We start from the raw sequence: 21,993 nt of genomic DNA on the forward strand, positions 1-21,993 counted from the left end.
GCCAGAGAGAATAAAAACAAAACTAATTAAGACCTGGGAGAGGGGTTGCTAATTGGGGAAACACCTATAGTCCAGAGGGTTTCAGAGACAGATCCCAGAATTAGTCACTCACTAATGATCCGCTTTACTGCTACTTACTGCTCTTGTTCCTTATTTTTTTTGTTTGGGATTGTACATCCCTTTGAGAATGTCATGAAAGCCATAGACCTCTTTAGAAAATGCAGATACCTTCAGATGAGAAACTCCTGATCTTTTTTTCATCTCTGAAAGTGCTGCTACAGACACAGGGCACCCCTGCCAGCAGGCTCCTTGTTTTGTTCTCCTGTTAGCCTTGCCCTTGTACCTCGGAGACCAGCAGTGAAACAAGCAGTCACTCATGTACAGAACTACTGTGTCAGCAGACCGTGCGTCGTTGGTGGGAATGAGGTCAGATTCCCTCTGTCCTCCTACTCTTTGAGATCCTGTCCTCTTCTCCTCTCAAGATTCTTCTAATTGTCTTCAAGGGAAGTCTGCTGAGCTTTCTTTTTGGTTTGTTTTCCCTGTTACTTTTGTTCAAGCTGTCTTATTTTCTTTGCTTCCATCTGGGACAGATGTGCCATTGCCCGCTTTAAAAAAAATTTCTCTTTCCAAGAATTTTATTCCTTTGTTACGGCCACCTCTTTCATATTCAAGTCAGAGATTTTTATAAAACTTCTGTTAATAAATATCTTTATCATCGCCATTGTTAATCATCATCATAGCTATTACCACTACTACAGCCATTTACTGAGAGACTTGGCCGGGTGCAGTACAAGGCTCTTCACATGTGTAATCTCAGTCCTGTGAAGTAACTTAATCTCATTTTTAAAGGAGTGTAAACTGAGGCTCAGAGAGCTAAGCAACTTGCCCAAAGCCCTGCAGCCCAGAAGTGGTAGAGAGGATTTGAATATAGGTAGGTCATTCTGACACTGGAGCCCGTACTCTTAACCACTATACCACTGTCTATTCATGAAGTAATTTGGAGTTTAGTCAGATGACCTCACGTATAGTGGAAGAACAGTGGAGGGGCCAATAATGGTAATGTTTATTGAGTAATAATTATGTGCTTTAGATGGGTGGTACTTTTCCTTCACAACAACCGTATACAGTAGAGTCTGTTATCCCATTCTGAGATGGAGAAGTATAAGGTTGATCATCCTCCCTTCTTGGGAACTCAGCAGTAAGGTATTGGAATACATCTAACTTTGAAGCAATATTTTCTATAGCAAAGTTACCATAGACCTGAAATATGTAAAACGTATCAGAGTTCACAAACAATTGTTGAAGTACAGCCCAGAAAGTGCGATGGGGGTGAAAGGATGCTTTCGGGATAAACAAGCATGTCCAGTGGAGAGGGGTTGGCTGAGAAACCACAGAGGCCAACTAAGCTGAAAAGTCACGAGCAGAGCATGTTTTCAAGACAAGTCATCATCAGTCTGAGAGGCTCATTTCTTAGCATTATAAAAATTACCTGTAAAAACCGACAGCCAACGTCATGATTAACCTTGAAACACTAAGTGTTTTGAGTAAAGTTAAGGAAAAAGCAGAGAAAACCACTACCATAGCTATTAAGAAATTACATGAGTAAAATCCAAATCCTTTCCCATGAGTCCTGGGTATATCAATCTACTGGTTCCTACTTCAGTATCTCCTGCCGTTCTCTGCCTTGCTGGGTATTTGTTTCACATCCTACTCTCTGGCTGCCAGTTCCTAGAATATACCAAGCTTTTTTCTGCTTTGGATCTTTTGTGTTTGTCTTTCCACCAGCCTGTACATTCTGTCCCCAGCAAGTTCCTGCTCATCTTGCAGGAAGCTCTTCCCTGACCCTCGCATGTGCAGGGAGGGGTCCTCTGCTCTCCTCTCTTCCCTTTCTGCTTCCTTCTGGTAGCATTCCTCTGGTAGGATTACATCCTGTAATCCTGTTTTTCTTGTTTATTTTCTGTCTCTTCTCCTCAACTTGAGCTCCCATGACGACATGGGTTTTTTTCACAGCTATAGCTCTAGTACTTAATGCCCAACACATAGAAGTTGACTTGTAAATATTTGTGGAATGAATGAATGAATGAAAATTATTATCTGTGTACCAGTGGTAGCCAGGTAGAAAATAGAATGGTGATGATAATACGTTAATGACAGGAACAAAAAATATTTAAAGGGGCCTAGAAATAAACATAACATTATGTGTGTAGGACCGATATTCATGTATTCAACAGCATTTACTATGATTTTAAAGATGAACAAGGCAAATGGCCCTTGCCTGTTTGGAACTTGGAAAAATACAAAATTACCCAAGAGTCAGAGATGAAGACATCATTTCTCCTAAAAATAGCATGTATATTAATATTATTTAACTCAAAATTCCACCTGTTCTTTTTTATTTGGCGGGGGCAGGAAATGGGAGACGCATAGCAGAATAAAATTATATGAAGTTTATCTGGAAAAATAAACCTCAGAGACTACCTGGTATTTTTTTCTTGAAGAAGAAAAATGATGGATACTTTAATTAGTCATATTTCAAAACTAATGCAATATGGTACTTGCTTTGGAATAAGCCATATGTATAAGATAAAGATAACATTTCATATCACGGGATAATGACTATCTTTGTGAACCATTCAGTTGGGATATAGGGAAAATTAGATTAAATCTTTTCCTCTAACCATAATTTTTTTTCAGATTGATTAAAGATTTAATTATGAAAAGTGATACCCTCAGAGTTCTGGAAGAAAATACAGATAGATTGAATAAAGTAGATAGTTAAAAATGAGAATATAGATGGATATAATCTTTGTGTAGAAAAGGCCTTTTTAAGCACGACTAGCAGGCAGGAACCTTGCAACAAAGTTTGTAAATTTGAGTGCCTAAGAGTCAAAACTTCTTCATGGCAAAACAAAGAAGGTGATGAATTTTAGTATAACAATAAATAATGGTTAATAAGCATAATATATGAAATATTCTCATAAAGCAAAAAGTGGGTTGTATCTAGAATCATCAAATCTTGGAGCTAGAAAGGATCTAATCTAGTTCCTACACTTTACAGATGGCAATGCTGAGGGGCCCAGAGAGGGTAGTTTTCTTATTCAAAGCCGTACAACTATTTGGTCAGTAGGGTGGACCCCTGTGCCCAGCCAGCCCCTCTGCAATTGAGATTGGGGGTGTCTGTGCAGAGTTAGGAAGATAGTGCAATCAGTAAACCTAAAAAACTCAAGTTGGTGGACAGTTCAAATAGTGTAATTCTAAGTACAATTACAAGAAAGGGTCAGAGTTTGTTAGAAAAATTAGATTTTTCATGCCTTAACTAAAACAGGCTTAGAGGGTTATTAGTAGCAATATGTCAAAAGATATTTTAGTATCTGGTTTTTTAAAAAAATTAATCGTATATTAAATTTTAAATTTTGATCTACATTGAGATTTTGATTGTTATAGTAGGTTTGCTTAGATTATGTCTCAGGGAACCTTAAATACTTGAGCAGAGAGACCACGGTGCAGGTATCTTTGCATGCTAGCAGCTTACCTGAATTTCCGGCCTGGCCCTCAGGAGAAATAAGTGAAATATGCCAGTCCTGTTTAAAACTACAAATCATATAAAATGATGGCATTTGCCCCACCTAGTTCATAACGAAATTCATAGTATTCACTCATTTTCTCTACAAAGTGCATACTGGCCACACGTCAACACTACACAAGGCTGTGTAGCACAAACAGAACCAACGCAAACAAGTACACACATGCAAGTAGACAAATGCACACAGCCCCGGTCCTTGCCGCAGGGAGCCTGGTGTGGGAGGCCAGCAGTCACCGTGAAGGTGTCTAACTGAGATGTGTACACGGCAGTGAACAGTACCGGGGAGACAATCGTCGTTAGGCTGGAGTAAGGGTGAGCTGGGAAAGTGTTGACTGGCTTAGCGGATGAGTGTCAGTAATCGGTGGGCACCTCGAAGTTGTCAGTTCCTTCAGATTAAGTTGTCTTCACTTCATCATTTTAGGAATTTCATTGCTGGTGCTGGATAGGTTTCTTCTGGTGCTAAGGAAATTCTTCACAAACTTTCTAATAAATTGCACTTCTGTGGCAGAACCCACAACGCCAAGAAAAAAAAAAGTGTTATGAAAATTATTCTGTGTCCGCTTACTGCCCTCTACCAAAAAATATTTGGGTTCACTTAATACCTTTTTAAAATAATAATTTTCTAACAACCACTGACAGTTTTTTTCTATTTATGTTCTTTTTATTTTCTGGTAATTCTTGTTTCAACTCAGTTTAATTTTGTCAAGTATAATTTTGGAATACGTGTGCTATGCTTTCGTAAAGGCAGCCTATGTTACTATTTCTTCCAGGGGTGAATCGGGTGCCGGGAAGACAGAAAATACTAAGAAGGTCATTCAGTACCTTGCTCATGTTGCCTCTTCACATAAAGGACGAAAGGACCATAATATTCCTGTAAGTTTTTGTCCCGTGGTAGTTTTAAATCTTTTATTCTTTTATAATTTCAGAAACAGTAAGGAAGCAGATCTGCGCAATGCCGCTGCGAGGGGCAGCCCCCTTGCCCCCACCATTCCCCAGCCAACAACTCTTTTTTTTCCCTCACACTTAAAAGGGAGGAAATTGATCAGGAAGTTGCTATCAACTAGTTATTCTAACAGGAAAAACTGGAATTATGGTTGTGGTTTGAAGCCTAATTTCTTGCCAAGATTTGGTGAGAATTGTTAAAAATGGATGAGCAGTGCCTGTGAAGACTCATTTTCCATCATAAGAAGATCCTCAAATATTTTTAGCAGTTCTTTTGTGAGCTTTGCAGGGCAGCCTGTTGCTACTGCCCACAGCAGCTTGTGGGGAGGGTAGAGATTTGGGAAGAATTAAAGATAGAAAAGGGGTAAGAATATAAATGTCATTTGTCCTTAATTTGTAGAGGTGCAGAGTGTTAGTCAATATGGCCTGAAAATATGCCCACCAATCCAGCGTGCACAGTTCTAACTGGCGCAGTGACAGGGTGCTTTGAATGTGGCTTACTGCTAGGAAAGACCCGACCTTGCTAACATTTGCATTTATCTGTTTGTAACAAACAGCAGGAATCGCCTAAACCAGTGAAACACCAGGCAAGTGCTTTTCTGTATGCTTCTTAGTCTTGTGTGCACTAATTTTTGTCGTTGGATTGAGTTTCTAGTAGAAACAAATGCCATTAGTTCTGAGTAAATCTATTACGAAAAATTTTGAAAATTTGTTGCTTAGATGCTTATTCTTTTCATGAGAAGCAGCATGCCGTTTTGCTTTAACTTTGTTTTCTAGGTGAATTTTAATAATTATTTACCCTTTTATCATGACATTGAATCGCACATTAATGAAGCCGATAAACTCAGGTTTCACATGCCAAATACTAGGTGGAATTATTTTAATACTTCTTAAACATATGGAAGCCTGGCCTTGTGCCATATGTTAAATTTTGAATTTAGGGCTGCACCTTTAAAGATGGTACCTTTTGGGTTAACGAATTCCTGATCTATTAAAATTTTATGACCATATGTGTTTTGATCTAAAGGCCTCCTTGTATTTATAAAATCAGAATTTTTTAATCCACAGCAAGTAGTGAGGTAGTGTCATTCCATCGGATGCCCACTTTGTTAGCTGCACAGGGCAGGGCAGTGAACAGCCCCTGAACGGAGCGTGAGCCGCTACCTGGGAGGGGAGGGAGGGCAGAGCGGAGCCAGGCGCCTGGGGTGGAACAGTCATCCGCACCGACTAAGTCCTTTCCCCAGCACTGGAATGGTTTTGGTTTGTTTGTCTGTCTTCCACAAACAATGCTACAAAACCAATAGAAAGCAAGAAAGGATGTTAAGTTATGGAAACAATCCATAATATTACTGTAAAGAAACTACCATAATTTTACATTCTAAATAGAATAGAAATAAAGGAATAGTCATAGATACAAAGATTTTCAGCTCTTTCTTAAAATTGTAAGAAATTCTCAGATTCCCAGAACTGTACTCTACCCCTAAAGGCCTTGATGTTCTTTTGCTCTTCTAGCTGCCCACCAGATCACTCTTAGTAGTTGGAAGGATTAATAAAATAATTACCCTATAGGATATTTAAAGGCTTCTTTTCTAGTTAAAGAAGGAATCGCTGGGTCAGAAACCAGCTTTTCTTTGTGCTTTATAGGTACATGCTAAATGACTTTTTAATATGTTCTTAGTCTTCGATAAAGTACAGATTTAGGTTTCCAGTCCTCTGCGGAACACAGAAATCATTGTTAACATGTTGTTTCGATGTCATTGTAAACTACCGCGTGGACCCTTCTTGTATGTGACTTGCATGCCTACGCCTGGATTTTACTTTGGGTCCCATCAATCCCTGGGTAGCACGCTCCCTCAAGAAGGCAATGGCTTCTCTGGGCCGCGCTTCACTGTGGTCGTTGGTTTGCACGTCCTACTGCATGTATTTCCTGTGCGTCAGTGCCGCTTCTCCCCAGTTCATTTTAGTAATAGTAAGGAGTACCTCTGCTTATGGTTTTAAGAACGTGAGAAGAACCCTGGTTCTCCATTAATTGTTCTTTCCCAGCACACTTCGGGGCTATGCGATACTCATGAGCAGTAGGGAATGGTTACACCCTGGAGAGGGTTCTGTCAGAAATTCTCTGCCCACTCCCGTCCCCTTCTGGGGGTGTCCCTACTCGTGACTTCAGTGCTCCATTTTAATATTACACATTAAAGTAATAATTATAATGTTGAAAGCCTATCATTGTAAGTCAGTGTTTCTTCTGGTTTGATGTTACTGGTTTGGGAATTCACATTGAACTTTATAAGGCAAAACTTACTCAGGTTTGCAGAAACCATTTGTATGAATTTCTAGCATTCAGTCATTAGTGGTCTGAATTGTAAAAACTGAAAGGAAAGCATTTCTAGGCTCCTGATTTTATGAGTCATTTATTCACTTTTGTGTCTATTTGCTTATTCTTAAAAATCAACTTTATTTATTGAGGTTTAATTCATGTATTATAAAATTTATTTAAAGTGTACAATTTAGTGTTTTTAAGTATAGGGAATTATCACTACAATTAATTTTAGAACATTTTCATCACTCCAAAAAGAAGCCCCTGTACCTATTAGGAGTTCTCTTTCATTTCCTCCCAGCCTCTGGAAATCACTAATCTACTTTCTGTCTCGGTGAATTTGCCTATTCTGGGTATTTTATATGAATAGAATCATATCATATGTGGTTCCCGGTGACTTTTTTCACTTAACATAATGTTTTCAGGGCTGGTCTATGTTGTAGCATGTATAAATACTCCACTTCTTTTTGTGGCTAAATAATACTCCGTCATATCACACAGTCACATTTTGTTAATGGACATTTGGATTGCTTCCCTTTTTGGCCATTATGAATAACGCTGCAAGGGACGTTTGCATGCAAGTGTTTGTGTGAACATAGATTTTTCAGTTGTCTTGGGTGTATTCTTAGGAGTGGAATTGGTGGGGGTCATGGTAATTTCTGTTTAACATTTTGAGGAACTGCCACACTTTTTCAAAGCGACTGTACCATTTTACATTTTCACCAGCAGTCCAGGAGGCTGCCAGTTTCTCTGTATGCGCGCCTGCACATGTCATTGTGTTTTTAGCATAGCCGTCCTGGCATGTAAAGTGATCAGTCTTCTTTATATTTGCCTTTGACACTTGGTCTTCATTGTGGAAATATGAACAAACATACGAGACATCAATTTTTACAATTAAGCTCACAATATTTAAGTAAACGTTAAATAAACGTTTACCTATAAGCTTTTTATGTAGTTTTTGTAATAATAAATCTTATTTGGCTTTATCCCCCAGCCACCTGAGAGCACGGTGTTCGGTGCCACACCAAAGCCTGAGCACAGTGCAAGTTCAGAGAAGATAAGAAAAGGACTAATTTCTAAAACTTGACCATTCCCTAAGAATGCCTCCTTCAAGCCAGCTCACCTTCCTCACTGGCTCTTGAGTCATCCAAATCTAGGCAACAGCTTCCAGAAGGTTTTGTATCTACTGGTCTAAACTGCCTTGAACTAGGACAAAAATGTGATAGCTAGCGAGTCCAGGAATGAGAGCCTGCCAGCTGAGATTAGAGTCCGTTTCTCATCCCCTCAACTAGTTGCTGCTACCTAGTTTCACCCCTTCTCTTGTGGTCAGTGAGACAGCTGTGTCTTTGCCCTGTCAGGCCACAGAATGGTACAGAATGATCTCAGCCTGAGTCCCCTTGGTGGCTCAACTGAAATTTTGAAAGAGGTATATATTTTTTACCAAGTTTAAACTCATCCTGTGTCTATCACATAGCAAGTATACATTATGCACTATATAATAAAACTCAGGGCTTTCATTACAATTGGTAAACCTTTAACCCATAGTGTAATTCCAAATACTTAAAATTTAAAAAATAACTTCAAACACTAATACTGCTTTTTTCTACATTCCCAAATGACATTTCTCATTACATTGAATAGAAATAAGGGCCACTGCCCACCCAGTTCTAGCGGAAAGGTTAGCACTTAGTCACTGCCCTCTGATGGCTTATGATTGGCTTCATAGTTTGGTGTAGAGATCTTGGCCCTGTTTCAATATGAAATTGCTCAACACAGGAGTGATCAAATTTAGTGATAATTTCTTAATTTAAGACCATTTTTGTGTGTTTTATGATACTAGCTTTGTGTCAAGCTTTTTTTGGATTCATCTATGAGTTTCACAGACCCATAGGGCAGAGGATACACCACGACACTGTTAATGTAGCGGCCCCAACAGCAGGGACATGGAAGTGCCCAAGTCTACAGTTACTACCATGACTATGAGGACCCTTAACCCAAATGTCATTACCACCTTTCAGCTCCCCATTATCCCTTCCCCAAATACTACTAGAATGTCTTAGGGTCTCAGATTATACAGTCATTCAGCAAATATTCCTGGCGCATCATCTTGACTTGTTTCTGACTGAGCTAGGCACAGCGGGTACAGCCAGTGACTAGGCACCAGCGATTTACAGCTCGTGTGCCACAGTAGGGTTTAAAACATGCAGTACCTGACTGTTTAGTCGGGGCGCTGACCTCTTCCCCTGAGACTGTCAAATTTAAAAAAAATGGTAACAGCCAACACAACAATAGCCGTCCAGTGTGAATGAGTCAAAATTATACCTATTTTTTGGTCAGATCAGCAAAAAATACATTTTTTGGTGTGCTGCAAAATTTTAGTAATTAATTTATATGTGCCACAAGATGAAAAATGTTGAAAATCACTGCTATAAGCCAACAGGAGAAAGAATAGAATCAGTAGATATCTCTCTCTCCCTCACACACATACACACACACACGAGGAAAAGAATGAATAAACTTGACCCAAATATTCTTGTAGCCATGTCTAGGAAAAGTTAAAATGGGATATGCAATACTTGTTTCACCTCCAAAGTTAGGAAAGTTCAAAGACTATCTATATGACATGTAGTTTTATTACTTAAAGTATTACATTACAGTTTTATTTGGCAGGACAGTGTGTAATTTTGAAGAATCTGTATTCTAATTCTTGAACCTAATAGTAGAAGTTTAGTGTGTTGTAAAGGTAACGCGCCCTGTGCATCAGAAGTCAGTTTTCTGACGGTCGCTCCTTTCTGCTTACATACCCTGAGTGAGGTAACAGTTGTTGCTGAGCCAGCACCCCAGGGCTTTTGCGGGATGTTAGCCATAGGCACACTGACGAAGCGACTTCAAGGGGAAAGGCTCTTGGTTACATCATTGAGTGGTAACTAACATTTTTAGTGATGACTCTCAGTCATTAAAGTTGGTTCAGGGTACCATGTTTAAGAAATTTTGGTAGCATAGAATATTTAGAAAAACTTGCATCAGAAATAATCTGGTGTTTCGAAGTTAATAAACTGAAAGATTCACTGTAAAGGGAGCATATCACCTAATGCCAAGAAAGTGACCCAGTACTTTGTAGTGAGCAATTCATGTAGCTTGGGGTTCTTAAAAGGACTGGTTCCTGATGGTCTCAATGGAACACAACCGTAGACTGTAATTAAGACCTGTGGAAGTCTGGACAATCCAGATACTAGGGAGTAGACATAAGGAACATCTCCTCACTGTGTCACGTGCCTCAGGAACACTTCCTCACCCTTTCAGCTGAGAACAGGAGTCCAAACTAGGAGCGGAGGCCGAGATTATATACATGGCATGTCGTTTTGGGATTGGATTAGGTTGGCCAAAAAGTTCATTTGGTTTTTTTCCATAAGATGACTCTAGTAGCGCTTAGTTGTCTTTAACTTCATTTGAAAACAATTTTGTTAGATTGTATTGTGACAGCTGTTGTATCAGCATGCATTTAAAAAAACATCAAAATTGGTGAATTTTTGTGTAACCATTTTAATATTGAAGATAGAAGAAAATATGCCAACATTTTTGGCATACTATGTCTTTATTATTTCAAGAAAGGTAAAAACACAACTGAAATGCAAATAAAAGATTTGCGCAGTGTATGGAGAAGGTGCTATGACTGATGGAATGTGTCAAAAGTAGTTTGGGAAGTTTCGTACTGAAGATGCTCCACAGTTGGGGTAAACCAGTTGAAGTTGATAGTGATCAAATCGAGACATTAATTGAGAATAATCAACATTCTACCACAAAGGATGTAGCCAACATACTCAAAATATCCAAATCAATAAAGTTATTGGTGAAAATGAAAAATATGTCTTTTACTTTATGGAAAAAAAACTAAACAGACTTTTTGGCCAACCCAATATAATTAATCACATAGCAACTGACTATTAATGAACAAATCTTATGTGAGGTTCTTTATTTTGTTTTTTTCCTTAAAGACTCACATTTCCTAGTGGTTTTTACCCCTCTTTTCTTAGGTCTAGAATACTGTGGGTATTTTAAAACATAGTGGTAAGATTTGTGTTTGGAAAAAGCAGATTTATTGAAATCATACAATATAATTCTGAAATTACATTCCAGGAACATAGAATCACTTTCTAGTGCTTTTATGGCCAGAAATGACATCATGCTTTCTCATACAGCTTTCTACTATATTTCATAATTAAAGCACTTATTAATATACACACATCTTTTTGTAAAATCTGTTTTGTAGCCTAATTTGTATATTTAAGACACTGAATAAAACATACATCTATCAAACACTACATACTTAGCCTTTTAAATTTGAGCAAGAAGTCAGCATCGCCATCTTTGTCATCTCTGATCACAGAGATAGATGAGGACATTGCCTGGTCTACATTTTTTAAAATATTTTGTGAGACTTCTAGTCAAGATGGCGGCGTAGGCAAACAGCCTGCCTCTTCACACAATTGCATCAAAGTTACAGCTAAAATATACAACAACCATCATTCAATACTGTCAGAAATTGAGTTGAATGGAAGTCTGACAACTACAAAGTTGAGTTGAATGGAAATCTAACAACTATGGAATCAAAGAAACCACATCCATCCAGACTGGTAGGAGGGGCACAGACGAGGAACAGGCTGGTCCCACACCCATGTGTGGTGGATAAAAATTTGGAAGGGATATCTTGGGAGCCAGAAGTCCCAGGCCCCCTAGCCCAGGGTTCCAGTGCCAGGAAGATAAATCCCCACAACTTCTGACTGCAAAAAACCACTGGGGATTGAGTTGGTAGAAGAAACTGCTGGAGCCCCAAGCAGTTCCTCTTAAAGAACCCACACACAGACTCACCTACTCAGACTCTCTCCCTCTGAGCTCCAGCACTGGAGCAGCAGCTTGAAAGGCACCAGTGGTATACAGGGAGAAACTGAAGTGTCTGGCATCAAGGTGAGGAGAGGCCATTTTCCCTTTTCCAAACTCTCCCTCCACAAAGCCAGTAGGCTGGTGCCATATCTGAGACTCCATCATACTGGGTAACACGGTTTGACCTGCCTTGGAGATCCCCAGAGACTCTGTCCCACCCAACTTAAGGGCCCACCAATGCTGCTTTTTCATATGAATGGCTGGTCTTGGCTCATGCTTCACAACTTCCTAAATCCCATCAAACAAGCAACAGCTGGCTTCCGTGAAACTCAGGCCCAGCCGCAGCAGCAGCCGCCAGCTTAAATTCACAGCTTGGCTTCACCTGGGAAACTCCAAGCCCAGCACAAGTAGCAGCCATCTCAGATTGTTCAATAGCTCAGACAAGGGACCCAGGCTAAAGACAGTGGGGGCTGACGTTGGCCTGCACCACCTGGGAGACCCCAGAGCCAGTGCACCCAGTGGTCAGCTGCAGACCATGTTGGAGCACCACCACCCTGCCCCTACACAGCTAATCCTCTGCTGGAGGGTGGAGGTTGGTGGTCAGTGGTCACAGCCAGTCCTTGAAGCTGGCTGGCCTGGGTAAATCCCTCCCATTGATCTGCCAACAGCAACCAAGGCTCAACTACAAGAGGAGGGTGTACTCAGCTCACATGAAGGATGCACCTCAAGTACCCAGCTTGGGTGACAGGGGAGGCTGTGCCACTGGACCCTACATGACACCTACTACATGAAGCCACATTACCAAAACACAGAGTCAAAGCAGCTCTACTACCTAATACATAAAAACAAACACAGGGAGGCTGCCAAAATGAGGAGACAAAGGAACATGGCCCAAATGAAAGAACAGATCAAAACTCCAGAGAAATAGCTAAACTAAATGGAGACAAACAATGTGTCAGATGCAGAGTTCAAAACACTGGTTATAAGGAAATCCAAGGAACTTTATGAGGGCCTCAACAGCATAAATAAAGATCCAGTCAGAAACAAAGGATACACTAATTGAAATAAAGAACAATTTACAAGGCAACAACAGTAGAGTGGGTAAAGCCAAGAATCAAATCAATGATTTGGAACATAAGAAAACCAAAAAGAAAAAACCCAATCAGAACAAGAAGTGAAACGAATCCCCAAAAATGAGAGTATAAGCAACCTCTGGGACACTTCAAGAGGTTCAATATTTGCATCATAGGGGTGCCAGAAAGAGAAAGAGCAAAAAGTTGGAAATCTGTTTGAAAAAGCAATGGAAGAAAACTTCCCTAATTTGGCAAAGGAAATAGACATGCAAGTGCAGGAAGCACAGAGAGTCCCAAACAAGATGGATGCGAAGAGGCCCACTCCAAGACACAGAGTAATGAAAATGCCGAAGGTTAAAGATAAAGAGAGACTCTTAAAAGCAGCAAGAGAGAAGTTAGTTACCTGCAAGGGAGTTCCCATAAGGCTGTCATCTCCAAAGAAACTTTGCAGGCTAGAAGGGATTAACAAGGAATATTCAAAGTCATGAAGAACAGGGACCTACAGCCAAGATTGCTCTACTCAGGGAAGCAAATTTAGAATGGAAGGGCATATGAAGAGCTTCCCAGAGAAGAAAAAACTTAAGGAGTTCATCATCATCAAACCATTATTACATGAAATGTTAAAGGGACTTATTTAAGAAAAAGACGATCAGAACTATTAACAATAAAGTGGCAATAAATACATACCTATCAACAATTGAATCTAAAAAACAAACTAAGCAAACAAGAAGAACAGAGACAGAATCATGGATATGGAGGTGTTTTGTTGGTTGCCAGATAAGGAGGGGTATGGGGGAGAATGGGTCAAGAGGTGAGGGGATTAAGAAGTACAAATAGGTACTTACAGAATAGCCACGGGGGTATAAAGTACAGTATAGGAAATGGAGCAGCCAAAGAACTTATTTGCATGACCCATGGACATGAGGGGGCAAAGGAGAAAAAATTGGGACAACTCTTAAGAACATAATCAATAAAATACAATTTTAAAAATAAAATGTTATGTGAAGCCCTTGGAAAAATGGCAAGCTTTATACCAGTAATCGTAAGCATTAATATATTCTTAATTGAAATGTCATGCTAAATTTCATTTCACAAGAGCCAGTTTCTTTATTTTCAGAATTCTCTGCCTACTTTATGTGCCATCCTTCAATTTATCTTCTCTGTTCAATGTGACATTTTCTGCTCCTTGTGATCACTTTATAGATGCTAAGTTTTTCCTTCAGCAGAGCCTCTTGTGACCCAGAGTAAGAAGCCAACAGAGATTGCTGGACGGCAAACTAAGTGACAGAAGTGAGGGAAAGAAACAGTTTTGTTTAGCTTGCTTTTCCCCTGAGGACTGGGATAGTCACTGGATTAACATGCATCTGCTTTAATTTGTGTGTGTGTATGTGTGTGTGTGTAATGTCTTGTAGGGGGAACTTGAACGGCAGCTTTTGCAAGCCAATCCAATTCTGGAATCATTTGGAAATGCGAAGACTGTGAAAAATGATAACTCATCTCGTTTTGTAAGTTGAAAAGCATCAGAAACTTTTCATTCCTCAGATCTCTAATTAAATGTCTACTATGATTAACTACTGTACTTTCTAGATTTTTAGAAGAGGCTAATTAATGTAGTATAAGACAGTACTATCTAATAGAAATATAATGCAAGTCCCCTGTAATTTAAAATTTTCTAGTAGTAGGCACATTTTAAAAAGTAATAAAAGGGAAAAATGTGAAAATAATTGTAATATATTTATTCTGTATAAATATGTAATTATATATTGTTGTATGGATATCTAATGATATAACCTCTGAATTTAATTTATTACCTTTGATTGGAGATGATATTTAATGCCTTTAGGGGGTTGGTGTGAAGACTTAAAGATGCATGTTTTCTACTAAACACAGCACTGGGCATAATAAATGCTCAACAAATAAGGTTGGTATTTAATGTAGTAAATTGTCCTTTTTATACCTTACTGTTTCTATGACATATGGACTTCAGAATAATTTGTCACTACTATTACTTTTCTTTAAAATTCTTCCCCTGGTTAGGTGGCTCAGTTGCTTGGAGCATTATCTCATACTCCAAAAGACTGCTGGTTTGATTCCTGGTCAGGGCACGTACCTAGGTTGGGGGTTCAGTCACTGGTCAGGGCGTGTACAGAAAGTACCTGATTGATGTTTCTGTCTCACATTGATGTTTCTCACTTCCGTTTTTTCTCTCTCTCTCTCTCTCTCTCTCTCTCTTTCAAATTGATAAAAATATATCCTGGGATGAGGATTAAAAAAAAATTCTGTTCAACTATCTTAATTCATTGAAAGCTTTACTTGCTCCTTCAGTGTGATCAGCGATAACAGTTTGCCTGAGAATATTATCGTAAGTGACAGCCAAGTGGGTATTAGTATGAGGATACCATCCTCCCCATTCCACCTGCTCAGAATAAACCTTTAATAGCAAATCATCTCTAAACACACATTTGACAAAATACTCTGGATTATAGTCATCAAGATTCAGTGACCATTTCTGTGGTCATTTTGGAGAGGGTCTACAGTTTCAGTCATTTCTACTTAAATTGTTTGAGTAAATTCTGTTTTTTCTTCCTCTTCTGATATTAGAAGTATTGGCAAAAGTATTGGGGAGTCTAAAATCATTGTCATACACTTTTTTATTCTGGGAATGTAAAGTCATGGTCTGCATGTTACTTTTCTGATGACATGGTCTCTTTGCTCAGTGGAAGTGACCAGATCCGAGATCACAGAGGGCCTGGTAAACAGAAAGGTAGCCAGATGACCCTCTTGAGTTTGCCAGGGCGGCCCTAACAGCACCACAGACTTGGGGCTTAAACCACAGACATTAATGTCCGCACACTTGGAGGCTGGAAGTCTCCGATTAAGGTGTCGGCAAGGTTGGTTTCTTCTGAGACCTCTCCCCTTGGTTTGTGGGTGACCATCTTCACCCTGTGTCTACAAGTGGTCTTCCCTCCACACGTGTCTGTGGCCTGTTCTTAAAGGACCACCATCATTTTGGGTAGGATTAGGAACCTCCATAGTGACCTCATTTTAACTGAATTTCCTCTGTAAAGACCCAATCTCCAAATATCCTCATGTTCTGAGGTACTGGGAGTTAGGGCTTGAATATATGAATTAGGAGGATGGGGGCCAAATTTAGCCCATAACACCGTCAGAGACAGTGGAAGTACAAGAGGCTTTCCAAGCTGTGTAAGAAATAGGGATCTATTTGCTTGGAATATTGTTTATTCCTAGTAAGGCAAAATTTGACGATTCACCTAATCCACATTCATTTAGTAAATAGTTTAGTTTATTTTTTTATGCACAAAGTGAGATAACAAATGTGCCTGTGGCAGTAGGAAGCCTGGCTGTGACTTCTGGGTTCACGAAACTTCTGGGGAAGCTGCACTGTGTTTGCAGAGTTCCTGTCATTCGGTGGGTCATCACCATTGAGCCCGAGCCACAATTAAATCTTAAATTTTTCCTGCTGAAAGCCCTGTGTTTAGTGGCTGTGTCATGAGACAGAAGAAACAGTGAGCTGCCCGCTTAGGTATGTGCATCTCCATGAAGATTTTCAAGGACTTCTTAGTGGAAAATATTTTATTTCACCACATAAATCAAGTTACTAGTCTATTCCTATTTTCTCCCCTAAACAACACTTTAAATTCAGGAGAAACAGTTTTGAGCCTCTCATTAGCCTCTCATTTTTGCATAGAAAAGATAAATCACTACTAATCAGTCATTTGTGTCTTTGATACAGAATATAGTGATTCTGTTCCTACTTGCCAGGGTTTTTGTGTTTGAGACAGTCAGAAGTACAATTCTGTATCGGTGACCATTGCTCTATAACAAACTACCCTAAAACCTAGTGACTTCCACAGAGTTCTGTGTGGTGGGTGGTTCTGGCTCAGGATCGCTCATGAGGTTGTCACGCAGACGTTGCTGGCTAGAGCTGCAGTCATCTGAAGACTTGATGAGGCGGCAGGGTCCTCTTCCAAGCTTACTGAGGTAGCTTTTGGCGAGGAGCCTCAGTTCCTCGGGGCGGTCGCCTTCCTTCCTCACCCTGAAGGCCCCTCCACAGAGTTGTGTGCTCCTGACATGGCAGCTGGCATCCCCCAGAGCAAATGCTCCGAGAAAGCAAGACAGGAGCCACACAGTGTTTTTCATGACCCCACCTGGGAAGTCACAGGCCATCCCTTTGACGTATTCTGTTGGTCACGCAGACCAACCCCAACACAGCGTGTGAGGGAGCTACATAGTGACATGGATATGAGAAGGGGGGGATTATTGACCTCATCTTGGAAACTGGCTACCACAGATCATTAGTGAGGTTTCCATGTTGACATATGTAGGTTATAATCTCTGATTTGCATTACTTGAGATCAGTACTTCTCCACTGGGGACCCCCCAGGGGGCATTTCGTAGTGTCCGAGACAGTTTTTGTTGTTCCACTTGGGCAGTGGGTAGTGGTGTGCGTCTGGCGTCTGCTGGGTAGAGGCCAGGGACGCTGCTAAACAGCGGTGGTGCGCAGGACAGGCCCCGCAGCCAGGAGTTGTTGAGCCCCAAATGTCAGCTATGTCGAGGTTGAGAAACCCTGCTCTAGCTTGTTCCTTTAAATTATAGTCTAAATTTAGGGTAATTAACTTGCTGAAATCTATTCGCAAAATACCTACTATTCATGAATCTACTTAATGCTTGTTATTTACACATCCTAGTTCAAAGAGGAACAATTCTGGTAGAAACTTAAACGTTCTACTGGTAGGAAGAATTCCTTAGACTGTTCACTAGCAAGATTGATTCTAGGCAGAATCCCCCATCCGACCTAAATTCTCAGCAAACCCCGTTTCAGTTGGTGCTCCACCTCCCACAGTGCTTGTGCTGCTGTGTAGTACTCTTCAAGTGTGCTCAGTCTAATATATTAAAAGCTGATCGTTTTAGAAAACATTTTTGATTAAGGCAATATTCGTAGACATAGCTCTTCAACCAAGAAACAAAGGTATCTTCAAATTGTTGGCTTTGGGCTTTAATTTTTAGAAAGTCAACTTTATATTGATTAGTATGGTATCTTTTTTAAAGAAAGTTTAGTAGCTGGCTACTGCTCTCTTAAGCTATTGACTACGCAAGACTACGACAAGTAATGATCTTGGTGGTTCCATAAAAAATAGTGAAGTAATTGGTTCCACTGACTGACTGACGTTCGGGTAGAACATCCCTTTAGCAGTTGTCCGTGGGTGTTGCCAACACTTTGGCTCTCAGGGGTTTAGAGAATAACCAATATTGGCTCGTTTTAAATTAAATTTTATATAATTTATATATATGCATATATTTTGTTGTTGTTGTTGCATATATATATGCATATATATATGTTATATGCATATATGCAGTTCAGTTCATTATTAAGCACCTATTCTTTGCCAGGCACTGTGCTGCTTACTTGTTATCTCCACTTGGATGTCTAATACACTTCTCAAGTTTAACATACTCCACACAGAACTTTATCTTCCCTGTTCAAAATTTGTTTAAGTCTTATTGTACCATCAAATCACCCAGTTGCTTAAGCATAAAATAAAATAAAAACAACAACAAAAACCTAGAAAAACAAAATACCTAAGAGTCACCTTGGATTCAGCCTTTTTCTTGTCCAGGCCAGGAGAAAACCCTATTGGTTACACTTCCAGCGTGTATTTCAGACCTGACCACATTTCGCCTTCTCCCTCTCTTAAGCACCTAGTTAGTCTAAAACCGTATCTGAGGAATTTCCTCTGTTCTCTATCACATTGTCTTATTGATCTCCCTCATAGCCCTTATCATAATCTGTAGTTAATGTCTCTGCTTATGTGTGGCTCTCCTGTGAGAATGTAAGATCTCTGACGGTAGGGTCCTGTCTACCTTGTTTTCTGGATCCTCAGTTTCTTTCTGTGCCTCTCACACGTAAGTACATAGCAGTTGCGGGATCCCTTTAGTTGAAAGGTGGTTGCCTACTAAGTGCTAGACACTCTTCTAAACCCTGGGAATATGTCAGGGGGCAAAACCCAGAGTCTCTAGTCTCATAGAGCTCACCTTCATTTGGGTTTTACCTTTAATCTACTTTCAGCGATGTGCCGTAAAGTAGAGCTGAGCTGAGGGAGCGTGTTGTGTGTGCTAGACCCTCTGAGAGTGTATATGCCCCAGTGTTCCAAGGATTGGCAGATGTGTGGGAGGCAGTGGCTCCGTGGGCAGGACAGGCCTTGGGTTGGGATGGGTGTTAGACCTCATACTGGAAGAGTAATGTGATATCAGAAAAGTGAGTTGGGTGCACAGTGGAATTTCATGTAGTCAGTATTTACAAACCACATGCTTGCAGTGAAAAATATTTGCAACTGAAACTGGGTAAGCTTTAGTATCCATTTGTTTCCACTTCTTTGATCTGAAATAGACAAGTAATTTCCTGAAGAATATCTTTCTTTCAAAGATGCTAACATATGGTTTGTGTTAAGGGGGATTTTTTAGGAGAGCATTACCCTTATGAAAATAATCGTTCACAGTTACTCTAGTTCTCGGCTTATGGAGAAGTAAAATGCAGTCCAGATGGAGGGGATCTTATGTAAAATGAATCTCTTGTAATGAAACTTTAAAAACAGGGATTTCAATTTCAAAAGGTTGTATCAGCAGATGCATCTTCCTTCAGAAAGTTTTAGCAGAAATCACTTTCTGTATTTGTGCAAATCTTTTTTTTCCCCCAAACTTACGTAAGCCACTTTGGCTATTCCCAAGTTTATATGCCTTTGGTGATTAGCCTCCAGTCGTTACAGCTAGATCAAGGTTCTAGGTGTACTCCCTACCACTTGGCTACCAGATTACAGTGAAAGCAAGTCAGAATTCTGCACCCTCACATACGTTGTTTAGCAAGCAGACGTTAAGAAAGTTTTGTGAGTAAATTGGATGCAGCTGTCGTTAGTGCTCTCACCTACCTTTCCCTGAAGACTTACTGAGGCAGTGGGACAGTGTCAGAGACAGATGTGGTCTGTACCAGGCAACCAGCGTCTTCCAAAGCAGTGGCTGCACAGATCCATTTTTTCTCTTTTTTAAATTTTATCTTACTGATTATGCTTAGAGTTGTCCCCATTTTTCCCCCTTTGCCCTCCTCCACCCAGCACCGCCCCCCACTTCCTCAGGCAATCCCCACACCATTGTTCATGTCCATGGGTAATGCATGTAAGTTCTTTGGCTACTCCTTCTCCTGTACTGTACCAAGGTCAGCCCCCACCTGCGTTCTGCCCAGGGCCACCCTGCCTGAGCTATTAAGCAATCTGAGATGGTTGCTACTTACTTGTGTGGGGCTTGGAGATCACCAAGTGAAGCCAAGCTGTGAATCTAGGCTGGTTGCTGCTAGTGCTGAGCCTGGGGCCACTCAGCCAGAGGTACAGGGGCTGGGGGCTCACTGAGACTGGCTGTTGCTTGTTGGATAGGATCTAGGAGGTTGTGAAACGTGAGCCAAGACCAGCCATTCAGCACATGGCCATTTTAGAGTGGAGCCCTAGACAGCCTTCCAACACTACGGACTCGGGCCTTCTAGAGTCTTCAGTGCCTTGTTCACACCAGAGTGGGGGGTGTCTGTGTATTTCTACTCAGTCCATGTCTCTTAATGCCCCTCATTTTACCCCAGGAATTTTTAATATCCATGATACTAAGTAACAAGGCTACTTAGTTCACCTGAAACTCATTTTACTAATTAACAAAGCTTCTGGGGTAGTTTGGCTATTAGGATAGCAGAAGCATATACAGTAGGCATCTGGTCTTTAGGTTAAATCCTAGCAAATTACTCCTAGAATGGGTTTTCCCATTTACGGTAAAGAGTTGCCCCCAGACAGTGTAGGTTTTAGTGGAGTAACTACCACACGTACATAGCATACTATGCTGACGTGTTTTAAAGTAAATTACAGCCCTAGCCAGTGTGGCTCAGTTGGTTGGAGTGTAGTCCTGTGGCCAAAGGGTTGCAGGTTCAATTCCGAACCTGGGTACGTACCATCCGCAGTCTGGGTGCACATGGCACCCAATCAATGTTTCTCTCTCTTCCTTCCTCTCTCTCTAAAAGCAATGAAAAATGCCCTCAGGTGAGGATTTAAAAAAAGTAAGTTACAGATTTTATTGTATAACAACTTTAAATACTAAATTAGGAAGGAGAAAAATATTTTCAAAGCGTGAAACAAACCGGCATTACCCTGTAGTAAATTGCTGACAATCTAGGTTTAATTACTACAGATACGTTGTAACCACCCAGAAAAAAAGGTCTAGAAAATCACTGTGGATTCAAAAGGAATGAAATTTTTTTAATAAGATAATTTTCTTATTACTTCTTGACAGTATATCAGTATATCCAAGTTGTCCGATTGCAACTTTTAAGTGAAGTTTTTGATTTCTGCTTTACATACAGGAGAGGATTCTAGAGAGGTTGCCCTTACTGCCCAGAGCCTCGGCGGTTCTTGACTTGGCATTGAACACGTGTGTGACTTCAAATACATGCTCTGTAATTCATACGCAATGTACTTGTCATGTTTTGGGGCTTTTTCTTTTTGTTTTTGTAGGTGAAATTCTGGTTGAATATTCTGAGTACCATATCTGACCTGTGGAAATCACATACAGAGGGGGAATTTTTACCACCAGTTTGTTTACATGATGTTTAAAAGATTAGAGGACCCACTTGAAAGTAAACTCGTCGTTTTCCATTTTAGTCTAGATCTGTATTTTAATAAAAATGTTAATTCCGAAAGAATATTTATCACCGTGAGGGAAAGCCTTTTTAACTTAAAATTTTTATTTCATCCCCTTCCAAGGAGGAAGTGATTTTGAATTCGATGGCCTGCTTCTTACCTAATGTGTCGCAGTAGTCACATCCTGGACTGTTCGGGACATTCAGTAAACTTTCTTTCTAGTTCTAAAATTTCACTTCGTCATGTTATCAAAGGGCTTGGATAGATCTCATAATGTAACTGAATGTGAAAGTCACTTAACATAGAGAGTTGATGATTTTCAACTTTGTAAGGTTTTTGTTTTGTTGAAATGTTTTCAAAATAGAATCAATTATAGAAGTTTTGGCTTATAACTGGGACTTATTAGTTACTAAATATGCTGTTTTGAGAGACACTCGTTTCTTTGGGGTCTGTATAGAAGAAGCTGGGGGAGGGCAGGGGAGGGTTGGAGGGCTACCCTAATCCACTCTCCCTCCT

General features: G+C 40.2%; 1 protein-coding gene across 6 annotated transcripts in view; it reads left to right on the plus strand.

Annotated features, from left to right (window-relative positions):
* MYH10 (myosin heavy chain 10) overlaps positions 1–21,993 on the plus strand; it is a 139,675-nt gene that overhangs the window by 46,299 nt on the left and 71,383 nt on the right. For 3 of the 6 annotated variants that reach the window (XM_045199183.3, XM_045199185.2, XM_053911719.1), the window contains exons 5-7: positions 4,354–4,456; positions 5,083–5,112; positions 14,206–14,298. In XM_045199183.3, the coding sequence (XP_045055118.1) occupies positions 4,354–4,456; positions 5,083–5,112; positions 14,206–14,298 (226 nt within the window). The remainder of the gene's footprint in view (positions 1–4,353; positions 4,457–5,082; positions 5,113–14,205; positions 14,299–21,993) is intronic. The other 3 variants (XM_045199184.3, XM_071219299.1, XM_045199186.3) reach the window with 2 other exon arrangements.

Source organism: Desmodus rotundus, chromosome 9, assembly GCF_022682495.2.
Source record: "Desmodus rotundus isolate HL8 chromosome 9, HLdesRot8A.1, whole genome shotgun sequence".
Taxonomy (NCBI): domain Eukaryota; kingdom Metazoa; phylum Chordata; class Mammalia; order Chiroptera; family Phyllostomidae; genus Desmodus; species Desmodus rotundus.